Here is a 17,856-nt window from a genome sequence, read left to right as displayed (position 1 = left end):
GATCCTGGGGGTCACTGGGAGTCACTGGGAGTCACTGGGATCACTGGGAGTCACTGGGGTTGGGGATTTCTGGGTTTGGGAACTGCACAGCCATGGAATCCATCCAGGGGGAGGCCCGCAGGGGCGGCACCATCGAGACCGACGACCAGTGAGATCCTGGGGGTCACTGGGATCACTGGGAGTCACTGGGGTTGGGGATTTCTGGGACTGGGATCGGGATTTGGGAACTGCACAGCCATGGAATCCATCCAGGGGGAGGCCCGCAGGGGCGGCACCATCGAGACCGACGACCAGTGAGATCCTGGGGCTGGCTGGGATCACTGGGAGTCTCTGGGAGTCACTGGGGTTGGGGATTTCTGGGGCTGGGATCGGGATTTGGGAGCTCCACAGCTGTGGAATACATCAAGGCCGGTGACCAGTGAGATCCTGGGGCTTAATGGGAATCACTGGGAGTCGCTGGGGTTGGGGATTTCTGGGTTTGGGAACTCCACAGCCGTGGAATCCATCGAGACCGATGCCCAGTGAGATCCTGGGGTTCACTGGGATTCCTGGGAAGCTGGAAAGGCTTTGCTGGCACTGGGAAGGGTCCTGGTCTTCATCCTGATTTTTTTTTTAAGGTTCCTTTCCATCCCAAACCTTTCCAGGATTCCCTGGGCTGGGTCAGGTGGGGTTTTAGGGGTAAATGCTGGGCCCTGGCCAGGCTGTTCCATGGATTCCCCGGAGCCCCCCGGGACGCTGGGAGCTGCTCCCTGCCCTGGATGGGATCCTGTGGATGCTTTCCCCGACCCCATTCCCCGACCCCATTCCCCGACCCCATTCCCTGACCCCATCCCTGACCCCGCTGTGCCTTTTCCCAGGATGGGCGGAATTCCCGCCAGGAATTCCCGAGGGGAGCGGCTGCTGCTCTACATCGGCATCATCGACGTCCTGCAGTCCTACAGGTCATTAATTGCTTATTAATTAATCAATTCCTTCACGGATCCCTCATTTCCTGAGCCTTTGGATCCCCCCCCTGCATCAGGAATTTCCACCATCGGCTTCTCCCGGGGTTTTTTTTATTTGGGATTAACTCCCAAAAATCCACCTAAGAAACCTTTCCTTCTTCTTATTTTATTGATAATTTTTATATTCCTTTCATTGTTTATTTTAAAAGTTATTTGATTGAATTATTTTATTTCATTAATGATTTTGATTAATGATTTTGATTAATTATTTTATTCATTTAATTAAATTCATTATTTTATTTATTTCATTATCCTATTTATCCAATTCTTTTATTTATGGACTTACTTGTTTGCTGATTTCTTTTATTAATTGCTGGTTTATTTTTTAACTCTTTCATTTACTTGCTTATTTTTTAATTTCATTTCTTTCATTGTATTTATTTGATTCATTTGATTTGTTTATTTATCCAATTATTTTATTTCATTAGTTCATTTATTTAATTAAATCTTTCTTTATATAATGATTTACTTAATCAATTTATTTATTTTATTATTATTGCATCAGTATCATTGTTATTCATCATTATTTCCCATTATTTCATTCTTTCATTTCATTAATTTCATTTATTTCCTTCTTTCATTTATTTCATTCTTTATTTTGTTTATTTCATTCTTTTATTTACTTATTTATTTGATTCTTTTATTTCATTCTTTTATTTATTTAATTCCTTTCATGAATTTAATTCTTATTAATTTGTTTGTGTCATTTATTTTATTTATTTCATCCTTTTATTTATTTCTTTTATTTATTTCATCATTTTATTTATTTTATCTATTTACTTGATGTAATATTTTTTATTTATTTTATTTTATTTTATTTATTTCATCCTTTAATGGATCTAATTTTCCTTTAATTATTTAATGAGTTCTTTTAATGACTTCGTTAATTACGTCCTGATTTCATTTCTCTCGTTTCCTTAATTCCTTCATTTCCTGAACACTTCCATTAATTCCATGATTTTCTGGCATTTTGGGGCTCAACCCCTTGGATTTTCCCGGATTTCTTTCCCATTCCCAGAAAACGTTGGGAATTGAACACAATTGGAAGTCTCTAATTGGGGGAAAAAATCTGGGAAAAACGGGATAAGGGGAAAAATCCAAAGCCTGGGAATTGTGTGGGAATTTCCTGGGAATTCCCTGGGAATTCCTGCTCCACTCCCTCCCTGCAGGTTCGTGAAGAAGCTGGAGCACTCCTGGAAGGCCCTGGTGCATGATGGGGTGAGTGGGAAATGGGAATTTTCATGGAAAAATGGGAATTTTCATGGAAAAATGGGATTCCTGTGGAAAAGAACTGGATTTCTTTAAAGGAAAAAGGGATTTTTTAAAGGGGAAAAGGGACTTTTTTTAGGGAAAATCCTCTTTTTTAAGGAAAGATTGCCCATTTTTGTGGAAAACCCTCCATTTTTAAGGTTTTCCCCTGAATTCCTGGGATTTCTATCCAAGATCCCTCCCAGAACTGCCATTCCCATCAATTTTCCCCTGAATTCCCAGGATTTCTATCCAAGATCCCTCCCAGAACTGCCATTCCCATCGATTTTCCCCTGAATTCCTGGGATTTCTACCCAAATTCCTGGGATTCCTCCCAAAAAAACACTTTTCCCATTGATTTTCCCCTGAATTCCCAGGATTTCTACCCAGATTCCTGAGATTCCTCTCAAAAAACACTTTTCCCATCGATTTTTCCCTGAATTCCCGGACTTTCCACCCAAATTCCCTGGGATTCCTCCTCAAACCCCTCTCGTTTCCCTCCTCCCCGGCCGGAATTCCCGGGATTTTGGGGCTGAATCCCGTTTTTTTCCCCCTGCCAGGACACGGTGTCCGTGCACCGGCCCAGCTTCTACGCCGAGCGCTTCCAGCGCTTCATGTGCCACACGGTGTTCCGCAGAATCCCACGTGAGTGCCTCTGCAGTTCCCAAATTCCCCTCCTTTTATCCCAAATTCCCTCCAGCGCACCCCGAGGAATTCCCAGGTCTCGGCCCCGCTCCTGATTTTTTTTTTCCCCCTTTTTCCCAGCTTTTCCCCTGCTTTTTTCGGCTCGTTTTTTTGATTTTTCCATTAAAAAAAAAAAAGCTGGAAAAGTGGGGGGTTTTTTATGGGTTTTGGTTTTTTCCCCTCTTCCACCCTTTCCCTGCTTTTTCCCAGCCCTCTTTTCCTCCTCTTTCCCTAAAAACGCCCTGGAAAAGCTGGAAAAGTGGGTTTTTTTTCCTGGAAAAGGCTTTTTTTAAGGATTTTCCCCCCTTTCCCTCCTTCTCCCCCTCTTTCCTCCCTAAGACCCCTGGAAAATCCCAGAAAATCCCATTTCTCATGGAATTCTCCCCTTTTCCCAGTGAAACCCTCCCCTTCCAAGAAGAGCCGGAGCGGCCCCGCCGTTCCCAGGAGGAGCTGCCAGGGGGGGATCCCATCCCAAATCCTGGGATCCGGGGACGCCAAAGCCCAGCTGACCACCGAGGCGGACGTGGAGCAAGGTGGGTTCCAGGGAATTTTTATCCCAAAAATTCCCCAATTTTATCCCCCAAAAATCCCCATTTTCATCCCCAAGCTGCTCCTGGTGTGGGAATGATCCTGATCCTGAACTTCCAGAGGTTCCTGGGTTATTTCCAGGGGGCTCCAGCCCTGATCCCGAATCCCTGGGCTGCCCCTGGGGTGTTCCCAGCCCTGATCCCAAATCCCTGGTTTGGTCCTGACCCCATTCCTGATCCCAGTCCCGTTCCCAGGTTCCTGGGCCCCATTCCTGACCCCAATCCCGTTCCCAGGTTCCCAGACCCCATTCCCATTCCTGATCCTGTTCCCAGGTTCCCAGACCCCATTCCTGATCCCAGACCCCATTCCCAATCCCGTTCCCAGGTTCCCGGGCCCCATTCCTGACCCCGATCCCATTCCCAGGTCCCCAGACCCCATTCCCAGGTTCCCATTCCCAGGTTCCCATTCCCGTTCCCATTCCCAGGTTCCCATTCCCAGGTTCCCAGGCCCCATTCCCATTCCCAATCCCATTCCCAAGTTCCCATTCCCAGACCTCATTCCCGTTCCCAGGTTCCCGGCCGGACCTGCTCCCGCGGCCGCTCCCCGGCTCCGGGGCCGATCCCGGCAGTGACTCCGTGGCCACGTCCCTGTCCCTGTCCAGCCCCTCCCTCGGCAGCGCCGGCGCCGGATCCCCCCCCAGCAGGTAAAGCTGGGAATTCCGGGAGCCATCCCGGCGGGATGGGGCGGGAACAGGGGCCTGGGATCAATCCCGAGGGTTTTGGGGTCGTTCCCGAGGGTTTGGGGATCATAAACTGCAGGAGAAGGTTAAACTGGGATGGACTCCTCTGGAAAACCTGGAAACTTCTGGGTGGGATTGGAAACGTTGGGAATTCTCCCCACCCCTCCCAGACGTGCTCCAGGAAGGTTTGGTTGGGATAAAACCTCTGGAAACCTCTGGAAACTTGGAAAAGAGTTGGGAGATGTCCTGATGGACTCCTGGAATTCCCTGCTCCTTCCCAAGCTCCAGGAGGGGATTTAAGCGGAATGAACCCTCTGGAAAACCGGGAATCCTCCCTGTGGTTGGGATCCCCCCCCGGGGCCGCTCCCGGCATTCCCGATTTTCCGGCTGATCCCAGATTCCCGCAGGTCCGTGGGGGTCGAGGTTCACACGGCCGAGGGCTCCAGGCCCGGAGCAGCTCCCGGAGCTTCCCTGCCCAGGTGAGGGAGGATCCAGCCTTTTTCATGGAATGTTCTCCGGGAAATCCCGGGATTTGGCTGCTTTTGGGGTCGGTTCCTTCCCAAGCATTCGGAGTTTTTGGGATTTCCTGGGAATTCCGGCCTGGGAACAGCAGGAGATCGGGATTTGCGGCTGGGATTTCTTGGATTGATTCCCAAGAATTCCCCAAATTCCCGCTTTTCCCGTTGTGTTTGCAGCGGATCCCCCGGCCCTTCCCTGCCCCTGGAGCTGGAGGAGCTGCAGGAGACCGAGATCAGCTTTGTGAGTGTTTTCCAAGGAAAAACCGGGAATTCCGAGGGATTTGGGAGGGACTGGGGGGGTTTGGATCCCGGGCTTTGCTGGGAACGCGGATCCCGGGATGGGGGAGTGGAGTGGGATCGGCTCCTCCCTCCTTCCCAAAGCTCAGCCGGGAAAATTCCAGGGTCCTGGGGAGCCCCAAATCCCTGGAACTGGAGGAAAAGGAGGAAAATCCCTCATTCCCAAGGGTCTGGAATATCCCACATCCCATCCTGAGCATTCCCAGACTCTCCAGTTTCAATCCCAATGGATTCAACTGCCCCCAAATCCCTGGAACTGGCTGAAAAGGGGGAAAACTCCTCATTCCCAAGGCCTCGAATGAGCCTGGAATATCCCACATCCCATCCCGAGCATTCCCAGGTTTTCCATCTTCAATCCCAGTGGGATTTGGGATAATCCTGGGCTCCCCCTCCTCTCCCAGGGGGGGAAATTTTCGGGAAAGGCCCCGAATATTCCATAGGGCAATTCCCAACTTTCCCCTCATTCCCTGTTTCTCTCTTCCCAGTGAAGCGGTGCCGACGGCTCCCGGATGGAATCCCAAAAATCCCTCGAATTCCCACTTTGCCACCAATCCTGGGAGCTGGAAGACCGGGAATCCCCTTGGAAAACCGGGAATGGCACCCGGGAAAAACGTCGGGATTCCCCCTGGAATTCTCGGAGCCGCCGCTTTCCTTGGAAAACTGAGGAAGAGGAGCTGCTCCAGCTAAGGGATGAAACCCTTGGGAAGAGGGAGCTGAAACGTCCCAGGAATTCCTGAATTTTGGGATAAAAGGGGGGTGAATTCCTGGAAAATTCCCAGCGGGAATCGGAGCCGCACCGGGAATTGGTTTGGGGTTTTTATTTGGTATTTTTATCCCGATTTTTTTGGAAGTTCCTTTGGATCCGATCCCAGTTTTTAGTCCTGCAGGAATTCTTGGGATTATTAATTATTAATTATTATTTTTTATTGATAAATCGGGATTTATTCCGGCTTTTCCAAGGAAAAATCCCACGGAAAACAGGGAAAAAGAGGAGCAGAAATCATGGAAAAGCTCCTGGCTCCTCCTCCCTTTTCCCAGCAGGATTTTTGGGAAGCTTTTCCCACAATCAGGGAAGAATTTTGGGGATTTTTTGGGGATTTTTTGGGATCTTCAGAAGCCGAGCCCTTCCTGGGATTTGCAGCCCTGTTTTTTTAAGGATTTCCCTCAAAAATCCCGGATCAAATCCCAGTTTTCCGAGCCCCAAATCCCATTTTTTAGAGCTTGGCTCTGAGATTCCCACAAAATCCCCGCCTCCCACAAAACTCCAGCTGCGTTTGGAGCAGATTTTGGGATGGGGAAAAAAGCTGGAATGAGGATTTTCCACCTGGATCCATCCCAAATCCCAAAATCCCGGAGCAGCCTCTCGGACTGGAGCTGACTTTTCACTCCATCCCTGGTTTTTTTTTTATGGAAAAAAACCAACTTTTCCCAAGATTCCCGCTTGGAAAACTCCCACTTTTTTATAAAAAAACCCGGAATTTCGAGCTTTCTATGCCGAAGAAATCGTGGAATGTAGAGCAGGAAGGGAATTTTTTCCGGGAGATTCCCAAGGCTCTTCCCACTTTCCCCTTCTCCATATTTTTTTAAGGAAAAGCTGTTTTCTTCCCCCCCACCCCTAAAATCCCGGATTTTTCCCTCAAAACCCCCCCCTGGAATGGCCTTATCCCGGGAATCCGGAGCTGGTTGGATTTCAAGGGCTCTCAGCAGTTCCCACCTGGATTTTCCAAGATTCCCAGAGGAAATCTGGGGAAGATTCCGTTGGATTTTCCCCTTTTCCCGTGGCTTTTCCCCTTTTCCCTTGGAATAACTGTCTATATTAGACATTCCCTTCCCCATCCCTGTTTATTCCCATTTTTTATCGGACCAGGAGGGGGAAAACCGACCCGATTTTCCCGATTTCTTCCCCCCCCCCCCCCCCCCCAGGATCGAATATTTATGAAGTATTTAAATATTTCGGGATGCTTCCCCTTTTTCCTGGGAATTCTCCTCCTCCGGAGGCTGGGCCAGGCTGGGATGTTCTGGGCTGGGGTTGGTTGGTTTTTTTTGGGATCTGCCTGTTCCAAAGGGGCCGGAATGGGGGGAGGGTTTGGGAATTCCGGGGAGGATTTTCCAGGAGATAGAAGAGAGGATTTGGCTTCTCCGGGGACGGATGGACTTTCCTTGGAATTGGGAATGGAGTTCATGGAATTTTCGTGCCCGGCTGGGAGTTTCTGTCACCTCAACCTGGGAGAATCCGGTGCCTCCGGAGCGGCTGCGGATCGTGGATGGACTTTCCCTGGAATGGGGGTGGAATTTTCCTGGCCTGGGGCTGGAATTCATGGAATTTTGCTGGCCTGGGAGCGGACTTCCCTGGAATTAAAGTCCCCGTTGTGCCCTGACGGAGCCGCCGTCCCCGGGAGGATCCGATGCTGCCGGATCGCCGATGGATTTTCCCTGGACTGGGAATGGATTTTCTCTGGACTGGGAATGGATTTCTCCTGGAGTGGGGATGGAATTCCTGGATTTGGGATGGAATTCCTGGAGTTTCCTGCCCGGTCGGGAGCCGCTGTCGCCGCCGTCCCCTCGGGCCACGCCGATGGAGCCCACGGGGTGTTCCCGGACTGGGACTGGACTGGGACTGGATTTGCTCCTGGATTTGCTCCTGGATTTTTCCTGCCTTTCCCAGCCCCCCAGGCCTCCATCCCCTCCATCCCCTCCATCCCCTCCGTCCCCTCCGTCCCCTCCATCCCCCCGGAGGTCCCCGGGCGGGGCCACCAAGAACCTCCGGGTGCTGCTGAACCCCCCCGGCTGTGCCTCTGTGTGGGGGGGATGGACGGGGGGATGGACAGAGGGATGGACAGAGGGATGGACGGGGGGATGGACAGAGGGATGGACGGGGGAGATGGACAGAGGGATGGACGGGGGGACGGGGATGGATGGGGAGATGGACAGGGGAGGGACAGAGGGATGGACGGGGAGATGGACAGGATGGACGGGGGGATGGACGGGGGGATGGATGGGGGGATGGACAGCGGAGGGACGGGATGGACGGGGAAGATGGAAAGAGGGATGGACGGGGGGATGGACAGGGGATGGACGGGGAGATGGATGGGGGATGGATAGAGGGATGGACGGGGGGACAGGGGGATGGACAGAGGGATGAACGTGGGGACAGGGGGATGGACAGGAGCATGGACGGGGGTGGTCAGGGGGACAGCTCAGGGTGGCTTTGGGGACGGGGGAATGGACAGGAGGACGGACAAGGGAAACAGGGGGATGGATGGGGGTGGGACAGGGGGATGGACAGGGGGACAGCTCAGGGTGCCTTTGGGGACAGGGATGGATGGAGGGATGGACAGGAGGACGGACAGGGGGAGACGGGAATGGACGGGGACAGCTCAGGGTGGCTTTGGGGACAGGGGGGTGGACGGGGGGACAGCTCAGGGGCCACGGGGACACTCCTGGGGTGGCCCTGGTGGTGGAAGAAGGGGACGAGGACACCCCTTGGGGCGGGAGGGGACACGGGGACACCCCTGGGGTGGCTCTGGGGGGCAAAGGGCCATGGGGACATTTCTGGGGTGGCTCTGGGAGGACATGGGGACGGAGAACCCCCCTAGGGTGGGGGGGGCATGGGGACAGGAGACCCCCCCCGGGTATTCTTGGGCTGGGGGGGACACGAGAGCTCCTCGCGGACCCCACGGAGGAGGGGGCGGAGGGAGGGGACGGTCCCGGGGCTTCGGGGACCCTGGTGGCACGTCCGTGTCGCCGGGCCGCCATCATGTCCCTCCCAGAACTACAACTCCCAGCGCGCCCCGCGCCACACCCCGCTAAAGACGGGGCGCGCTGATTGGCTTCGGACTCCCGGCCAATCAGCGGGCGCGTTGTTGGGCGCTGCGAGGAGCGGGCCGGTGCTGAGGGAAGGGGCCACGATGGTTCTGGAGAGCACCATGGTGTGGTGAGAGCGGCGGCGGCGGCCCCGGGACCCCCCCCGCCACCCCCCGGCACCCTCACGGGAGCCCCCGGCCCGCCCCGGCCGCCGCCGCTTTCCCTGAGTCATCCCGGTGGGGGAGGCGGAGCGGGCCGGGCCCGGGGGAGGCCGGGCCTGAGGGGTGGGGGGGTGTGAGGGGGCTCGGGGGCTTCTGGGGGGCTCGGGGGGGTGGGGTGAGGGGACTTGGGGGGATCTGAGGGGGAGCCGGGGCCCGAGGGGGTTTGGGGAGCCCGAGGCCGCTGGTGTGAGGGGACTGAGGGGGGTGGGAGGGGGCTCTGAGGGGGCTCTGAGGGGACAGACAGGGACCGGGAGGGATCAGCGGGATCTTGAGGGGTCCAGAGGGGTCTGGGGGGGACAGAGAGGGGATGGGGGGGTCTTAGGAGACCCAGAGGGGTCTGGGGGGGCCCTTGTGGGATATCCTGGGGTGTCCCCATTCCCTGTGGAACAGGGAAGGAGGAGGTTCCCCATTCCCACGGGATTTGAAGGAAAACCCCTGGAATATTCCCAGATTTTTGGGCGCAGCCGCTCCCCGATCCCGTGATCCCTTTGGATCAAATCCCTTGGGATCAAATCCCTTTGGGATCAAATTCCCTCTTCTGCTGACTCACAGCCGAGGCCCTCAAACCTCCTGGGACAGCAGGAGCAATTCCTTGTTTTTCCAAAAAAAAACCCTTCCCATGCTGCTAAAACTGGGATTACTTGGAATGTTCCTCAGGAAAGGCTTAAACTTGGGGGTAAAATCGACTTTTAGGATTTAATTCTGGTTCTTTGGGAAAAGGGATGATCCCACCAGCTCTGAGGGAGGGATTTAATCCCAGGATTTGGGATGTGGCTCAGCTATTCCCAAAAAAATGCAGATTTTGGAGGGATAAACCTCCACAATTCCCAAAAAACCCCAGGTTCCACGGGCTAAACCTGAGCCATTCCCGTTAAAATGAGACTTTAGGGGAATAAATCTGAGCCATTCCAAAAAAATCCCAGGTTTTATGGGATAAACCTGAGCCGTTCCCAGAAAAACGGAGATGTGGGAGGATGATCCTGCGATATTCCCAAAAAACCCCCAGGCTGCGTGGGCTAAATCTGCACCAATCCCAAAAATAATAATGCAGGGAGATGGGAATGGAGGGAAAAGGAGCTGGGAATGGCTCCTTCCCGGTGGGATTGGGGGGGATTTTGGGGTCATTGGAGATGGGAATGGAGGGAAAAGGAGCTGGGAATTCACTGGGAATGGCTCCTTCCCGGCAGGAATGGGGGGGATTTTGGGGTCATTGGAGGTGGGAATGCAGGGAAAAGGAGCTGGGAATGGCTCCTTCCCGGCAGGAATGGGGGGGATTTTGGGGTCACTGGAGATGGGAATGGCTCCTTCCCGGTGGGATTGGGGGGGATTTTGGGGTCATTGGCATTTTGAGGCATAAACCTCAGCCATTCCCAAAAAAACCCTGACTTTTATGGGAGCCATTCCCAAAAAAAGAGGGTTTGGGGCGGGGAGGGGGTGGGACAAACCTCAGCAATTCCCACTAAAATCCGCTTTTAGGGACGGGTGAAGTTCATCCTTCCCCAAAACCGGGGGGGGGGGGGGAGGTTTATGGGGTCTTAGGGGGGGGGGAACCCGGCACCGTGGGGGGCCCCGAGGCATTCCCGGCGCGCCCCTGGAATTGCAGCGTGGACAACAGCGAGTACATGCGGAACGGGGACTTCCTGCCCACGCGGCTGCAGGCGCAGCAGGACGCCGTCAACATCGTGTGCCACTCCAAAACCCGCAGCAACCCCGAGAACAACGTGGGGCTCATCACCCTGGCCAAGTACGGCCGGAGCCGGGCAGCGCGGGGAACGGCTCCTTCCCGGCGGGAATGGGGGATTCTGGGGTCATTGGAGATGGGAACGGCTCCTTCCCGGCGGGAATGGGGGATTCTGGGGTCATTGGAGATGGGAATGGGGGGATTCTGGGGTCATTGGAGATGGGAACGGCTCCTTCCCGGCGGGAATGGGGGATTTTGGGGTCATTGGAGATGGGAACGGCTCCTTCCCAGCGGGAATGGGGGGATTCTGGGGTCATTGGAGATGGGAATGGCTCCTTCCCGGCGAGAATGGGGGGATTTTGAGGTCATTGGAGATGGGAATGGCTCCTTCCCGGCGGGAATGGGGGATTTTGGGGTCATTGGAGATGGGAACGGCTCCTTCCCGGTGGGAATGGGGGATTTTGGGGTCATTGGAGATGGGAACGGCTCCTTCCCGGTGGGAATGGGGGATTTTGGGGTCATTGGAGATGGGAACGGCTCCTTCCCGGCGGGAATGGGGGGATTCTGGGGTCATTGGAGATGGGAATGGCTCCTTCCCGGCGGGAATGGGGGGATTTTGGGGTCATTGGAGATGGGAATGGCTCCTTCCCGGCGGGAATGGGGGGGATTTTGGGGTCACTGGAGATGGGAACGGCTCCTTCCCGGCGGGAATGGGGGATTTTGGGGTCATTGGAGATGGGAATGGCTCCTTCCCGGCGGGAATGGGGGGATTTTGGGATCGATGGGGAGTGCTGGGAACGGCTCCTTCCCGGCAGGAATGGGGGGGAGTCTGGGATCCCCAGAGCTGGGGACAGCTGGGAATGCAGGGAAAAGGAACTGGGGATCTCTGGGAATGGCTCGTTGGGAATGGCTCCTTCCCGGCGGGAATGGGGGGGGAGTCTGGGGTCATTGGGGAGCGCGGGGAACGGCTCCTTCCTGGTGGGAATGGGGGGATTTTGGGATCACTGGAGATGGGAATGGCTCCTTCCCAGTGGGATTGAGGGGGATTTTGGGATCCCTGGAGATGGGAATGGCTCCTTCCCGGCGGGAATGGGGGGATTTTGGGGTCATTGGAGATGGGAATGGCTCCTTCCCGGCGGGAATGGGGGGATTTTGGGGTCATTGGAGATGGGAATGGCTCCTTCCCAGCGGGAATGGGGGGATTTTGGGGTCATTGGAGATGGGAATGGCTCCTTCCCGGTGGGAATGGGGGGATTTTGGGGTCATTGGAGATGGGAATGGCTCCTTCCCGGCGGGAATGGGGGATTTTGGGGTCATTGGAGATGGGAACGGCTCCTTCCCGGCGGGAATGGGGGAGATTCTGGGGTCATTGGAGATGGGAATGGCTCCTTCCCGGTGGGACTGGGGGGATTTTGGGGTCATTGGAGATGGGAACGGCTCCTTCCCGGCGGGAATGGGGGATTCTGGGGTCATTGGAGATGGGAACGGCTCCTTCCCGGTGGGACTGGGGGGATTTTGGGGTCATTGGAGATGGGAACGGCTCCTTCCCGGCAGGAATGGGGGGATTTTGGGGTCATTGGAGATGGGAACGGCTCCTTCCCGGCGGGAATGGGGGGATTTTGGGGTCATTGGAGATGGGAACAGCTCCTTCCCGGCGGGAATGGGGGATTCTGGGGTCATTGGAGATGGGAATGGCTCCTTCCCGGTGGGAATGGGGGGATTTTGGGGTCATTGGAGATGGGAACGGCTCCTTCCCGGCGGGAATGGGGGGATTTTGGGGTCATTGGAGATGGGAACGGCTCCTTCCCGGCGGGAATGGGGGAGATTCTGGGGTCATTGGAGATGGGAACGGCTCCTTCCCGGCGGGAATGGGGGGATTTTGGGGTCATTGGAGATGGGAATGGCTCCTTCCCGGTGGGACTGGGGGGATTTTGGGATCAATGGGGAGTGCTGGGAACGGCTCCTTCCCGGCGGGAATGGGGGATTTTGGGGTCATTGGAGATGGGAACGGCTCCTTCCCGGTGGGAATGGGGGAGATTCTGGGATCCCCAGAGCTGGGGACAGCTGGGAATGCAGGGAAAAGGAGCTGGGGATCTCTGGGAATGGCTCGTTGGGAATGGCTCCTTCCCGGCGGGAATGGAGGGGATTTTGGGGTCATTGGGGAGCGCGGGGAACGGCTCCTTCCCGACAGGAATGGGGGGGAGTCTGGGGTCATTGGGGAGCGCGGGGAACGACTCCTTCCTGGTGGGAATGGGGGGATTTTGGGATCACTGGAGATGGGAATGGCTCCTTCCCGGTGGGATTGAGGGGGATTTTGGGATCCCTGGAGATGGCAATGGCTCCTTCCTGGTGGGATTGGGGGGGATTTTGGGGTCACTGGAGATGGGAATGGCTCCTTCCTGGTGGGATTGGGGGGGATTTTGGGATCCCTGGAGATGGGAATAGCTCCTTCCTGGTGGGATTGGGGGGGATTTTGGGGTCACTGGAGATGGGAATAGCTCCTTCCTGGTGGGAATGGGGGGGATTTTGGGGTCATTGGGGAGTGCTGGGAATGGCTCCTTCCCGGCGGGAATGGGGGGGATTTTGGGGTCACTGGAGATGGGAATGGCTCCTTCCTGGTGGGATTGGGGGGGATTTTGGGGTCATTGGGGAGTGCTGGGAATGGCTCGTTCCCAGTCGGAATTGGACTGGCCTGGAAGCATTGAAGGAGGACTTTTGGGAGCATCTCCTCCCGGATTCCCAAAGTAATTCCTAAAGGAATTGCCCCCGTAACTGTGAAGTGCTCCCAGCCTCGGAGCTGACGCCAAGCTCAGTTCCGGAGGGAATCCCCTCTGAGATTCCCAAAGGAGTCGCTCCCGGGGGGGGGATGATTCCCTCCGGAATTGCCGGGAGCCCCCACGGCGGCCGCTGTCCCGCAGTAACTGCGAGGTGCTGACCACGCTGACTCCGGACACCGGGCGCATCCTGTCCAAGCTCCACACGGTGCAGCCCAAGGGCAAAATCACCTTCGGCACCGGGATCCGCGTGGCTCACGTGAGTCCCGCTCCCTGGGCACCTCCCCCCCGGAATTCCGGCATCCCGGGGCTTTTCCCGGGGCTTTTCCCGGGGCTTTTCCCGAGGGCAGCGGCGTGGGCGCGGGAAATCGGCTCTTCCCGGGTTTTCAGCCGGAGGAAATTTGGGGTTTTCCCTGGGTTTTTTTTCTTGGTTGAAGTGGTGGGGAAGTTTTTAAGGCCCAGCGTAAATCTGTGGAAATCCAACTGAAATCCATGGGAATCTCAACGTGAATCTCAGGAATTCCAAACTAAATCCGTGGAAATGCAGTCTGAGCCTTAGGAAATCCCACGTAAATCCATGGAAATGCAGTCTGAGCCTTAGGAAATCCCATGTAAATCCATGGAAATCCAACGTAAATCCATGGGAATCCCACATAAACCTTAGGAAATCCCACCTAAATCCATGGAAATCCCACCTAAACCTTAGGAAACCCCACCTAAATCCGTGGAAATCGCGCCTAAATCCATGGAAATCCCGCCTAAATCCATGGAAATCCAACCTAAATCCATGGAAATCCAGTCTGAACCTTAGGAAATGCCACGTAAATCCATGGAAATCCCACCTAAATCCGTGGAAATCCAACATAAATCTTATGAAATCCAACCTAAATCCGTGGAAGTTTCACACAATTCCATGGAAATCCAATCGAAATCTTTGGAAATCTACCTTAAATTCGCATAAATCCATGGAAATCCACCCTGAATCCACGGAGATGCCGCACGAATCCGTGGAAATTTGAGTTCAGCCCCATCCAAGCGTCCCCCGGGGAGCCGATCCCGGGATGTGGGGGTGGGGGGATCCCCGTTTTCCCGGGAACGGCCCCGGGTGCCGGGATCGATGCCGGGATGCTCCCGCAGCTGGCGCTGAAGCACCGGCAGGGCAAGAACCACAAGATGAGGATCATCGCCTTCGTGGGCAGCCCCGTGCACGACAGCGACAAGGACGTGAGTGCCAAGGGCGGGGATTCGGGATTCGGGACACGGGATGGGGCCGGGGTGGGCCCTGCAGCGGCTCCGGGAGCAGCCCGGGATTGGCTCCTGGAAAATCCGGGATCGGTTCTGGAATCAACCCCAGGATCAGCTCGGGATCGGTTCTGGGATCAGCCTCAGGATCGGTTCTGGGATCATCCCAGGATCAGTTCTGGGATCATCCCAGGATTGGCTCCCAGAAAATCCAGGATCAGTTCTGGGATCACCCCCAGGATCAGCCTGGGATCGGTTCTGGGATCAGCCCAGGATCGGTTCTGGGATCAGCCCCGGGATCAGTTCTGGGATCAGCCCAAGATTGGCTCACGGAAAATCCGGGATCGGTTCTGGGATCAGTCCCAGGATCAGCCTGGGATCGGTTCTGGGATCAGCCTGGGATTGGTTCTGGGATCAGCCCCAGGATCAGCCTGGGATCGGTTCTGGGATCAGCCTGGGATTGGTTCTGGGATCAGCCCCGGGATCAGCCCCAGGATCAGCCTGGGATCGGTTCTGGGATCAGCCTGGGATTGGTTCTGGGATCAGCCCAGGATCGGGTGGGTCACAGGGGTGGATCCCTGGGATGGATCCTCAGCATGAATCCCTTGTTTGGACCCTTGACATGGATCTCTGGGATGGATCCCTGGGGTGGATCCTGGGATGGATCCCTTGGAGCTGGGCAGCCGATGCGGGGCCAAACCCCGAGTTTCTGTGGGATCCGGGCGCTGGGACAGATCCCAGATCCCGCCGATCCCAGGGAATCTCCCCATTCCCAGCTGGTGAAGTTGGCCAAGCGCCTGAAGAAGGAGAAGGTCAACGTGGACATCATCAACTTCGGGGAGGAGGTGAGAATCCCGGGATCCCCCAGTTCCAGGGAGGAATCCTGGGGCCTTTCCCACGCCTCCCCTGTCCCCGTGTGGGAGCTGGAAAATCCTGACCCGTTTTTTGGGATCCCTGATTTCCTGCTGGGAAGGTGTTGAGTCCTTGGGGGTTGGACCTGATGATCCCGGAGGCCTTTCCCGAGGTTACAATCCCACAGACCCCGAATCCTTTGGCTCCTCAGTTCCGAGCGACGTCCGGCCCGGCCAACCCCAATTCCCAGCCTTTCCCTGTATCCCGAACCCTTCCCATCCCTGACTCCTGCTGGGAAGCCTCCGCTTGGCCTCGTTGGGCGCTCTTGGAGCCCTTTCCCAGCATCTCAATCCCACAGACCCCAAACCCCTCGGCTCCTCCGGCACCGCCTGGCAGCTCCGGGCCCCCCGGTCCTTCCCACATCCCGGTTTTTCCCAGGAAGCCAACACGGAGAAGCTGACGGCGTTCATCACGGCGCTCAACGGGAAGGACGGCAGCGGCTCCCACCTGGTGACGGTGCCGCCGGGGCCCAGCCTGGCCGACGCCCTCATCAGCTCCCCCATCCTGGCGGGCGAGGGCGGTGCCATGCTGGGCCTGGGCGCCTCCGACTTCGAGTTCGGCGTGGATCCCAGTGCTGATCCCGAGCTGGCGCTGGTGAGGATCCCGGAGTTCCCGGGAATTGGGGATGGGCAGGGCCGGAATCCCATAAGAACCCGAATCCCCTCGGTTCCCCCATTGCAAACCCCACGGCCGGGCTGGGCCAGGACTGTGAGTTCGGCGTGGATCCCAGTGCTGATCCCAAGCTCGCACTGGTGAGGATCCCGAAGTTTGAGGATCCCAAAATCTGAAAATCCCAGAGTCTGAGAGGCCTGAAAGCAGCGATGGGGGAATTTCCAGTTTCAGGGTATCACAAATCCCTAAATCCCTTGAGGCCTCCAGCACTGACCCCCACGGGCTCCCAGAGCCCTCTGAGCCCTCATTCCCAACCGTTCCCTGTATCCCAAACCCTTCCCGTCCTGGTGGGAACGCGCCGGGTCCTCGATGGTTGCATTCGATGGTCTTGGAGACCTTTTCCAACATCAGAATTCCATGAAACCCCAGGCCTCCCGCTCCTCTGAGTCCCAGCAGATCCCTCGCTCCCAGCTCTCCCTGTATCCCACATCCGGATCTCCGGGGTTTTCCAGGCGCTCCGGGTGTCCATGGAGGAGCAGCGGCAGCGGCAGGAGGAGGAGGCCCGGAGGGCGGCGGCCGCGTCGGCGGCGGAGGCCGGGATTGCTGCGGCTGGGGGGGATGGTGAGGCTGGGATTGGGATTGGGATGGGAATGAGGAGATGGGGAGCTGGGAATGGAGATCTGGGAATGAGGGGGAATAAAAAGGAGGGTGAGTTTGGGTTGGATGTTTGGTTGGATAATCCTTCCCTGTGAGGGTGGGGAGGCCCTGGCCCGGCTCATTCCATGGATTCCCCGTCCCTGGGAGTGTCCAATTCCAGCTTGGAGCCACCTGGGACAGGGGAATGTCCCGAGGTCCCTTCCCGCCTACAGCATTCCGGGATTCCATGAACAAAGCAGGCAGGGAGTTCCTCAGGGAATTCTCTGGGAGTTCCTCAGGGTGAATCCAGGAGAATCCCAAAGGATCCACCCCAAACCCCCCCCCCCCCCCGAGTTCCCACCGGGAACCCCCCGGCCGCGCCCGTTCCCGGCCGCTCAGGGCTCCCGGCTTCCCGCAGAGTCGGACGACGCCCTGCTCAAGATGACCATCGGGCAGCCGGACTTCGGCCGCGCGGGGCTGCCGGACCTGAGCTCCATGACGGAGGAGGAGCAGATCGCCTACGCCATGCAGATGTCCCTGCAGGGCGCCGGTGGGTGCCGCTCCCGCCGGGAGAGCGCCGGGAGAGCCTCGGGAGAGCCCCGGGAGGCGCCGCCCGCGGGGCCCCAGGCTGCATCCCCACCGTTTTTTTGGGGCGGGATTCGGTGTTTTCCAGAGTTTGCCCAAGCGGAGGCGGCCGAGGTGGACAGCGGCACGGCCATGGACACGTCCGAGCCCACCAAGGTGGGGCTGGGGGATAATTCCCGGCTCATTCCAGAATGTTCTGGCCTGTTCCGGCCCCAGCCCGTCCACGGGGTGGGAATTCAATGATGCTTAAGGTCCCTTCCATCCCAAACCGTTCCAGGATTCCAGGGATTGGTTCAAATGGGATATTTGGGATAAATCCTTCCCTGTGAGAGCCTGGCCCGGGTTATCCCATGGATTCCCCACCCCTGGGC

The 17,856-nt window shown here is 56.4% G+C and overlaps 1 protein-coding gene across 1 annotated transcript in view; it reads left to right on the top strand.

Annotated features, from left to right (window-relative positions):
* The window catches only part of LOC138098459 (putative PIP5K1A and PSMD4-like protein), a 30,581-nt gene that overhangs the window by 11,955 nt on the left and 770 nt on the right, over window positions 1–17,856 (top strand). Inside the window, exons 9-24 of the mRNA XM_068995027.1 lie at window positions 858–941; window positions 2,174–2,222; window positions 2,813–2,897; window positions 3,332–3,469; window positions 4,035–4,167; window positions 4,611–4,682; window positions 4,899–4,962; window positions 8,789–8,952; window positions 10,647–10,787; window positions 13,643–13,757; window positions 14,636–14,722; window positions 15,517–15,585; window positions 16,031–16,246; window positions 16,777–16,885; window positions 17,319–17,450; window positions 17,574–17,641. Of these exons, the coding sequence (XP_068851128.1) occupies window positions 858–941; window positions 2,174–2,222; window positions 2,813–2,897; window positions 3,332–3,469; window positions 4,035–4,167; window positions 4,611–4,682; window positions 4,899–4,962; window positions 8,789–8,952; window positions 10,647–10,787; window positions 13,643–13,757; window positions 14,636–14,722; window positions 15,517–15,585; window positions 16,031–16,246; window positions 16,777–16,885; window positions 17,319–17,450; window positions 17,574–17,641 (1,726 nt within the window). The remainder of the gene's footprint in view (window positions 1–857; window positions 942–2,173; window positions 2,223–2,812; window positions 2,898–3,331; window positions 3,470–4,034; window positions 4,168–4,610; window positions 4,683–4,898; window positions 4,963–8,788; window positions 8,953–10,646; window positions 10,788–13,642; window positions 13,758–14,635; window positions 14,723–15,516; window positions 15,586–16,030; window positions 16,247–16,776; window positions 16,886–17,318; window positions 17,451–17,573; window positions 17,642–17,856) is intronic.

Source organism: Aphelocoma coerulescens, chromosome 25 (assembly GCF_041296385.1).
Source record: "Aphelocoma coerulescens isolate FSJ_1873_10779 chromosome 25, UR_Acoe_1.0, whole genome shotgun sequence".
In the NCBI taxonomy this organism is placed as follows: Eukaryota; Metazoa; Chordata; class Aves; order Passeriformes; family Corvidae; genus Aphelocoma; species Aphelocoma coerulescens.
This window is presented reverse-complemented; position numbering and strand designations above follow the sequence as displayed.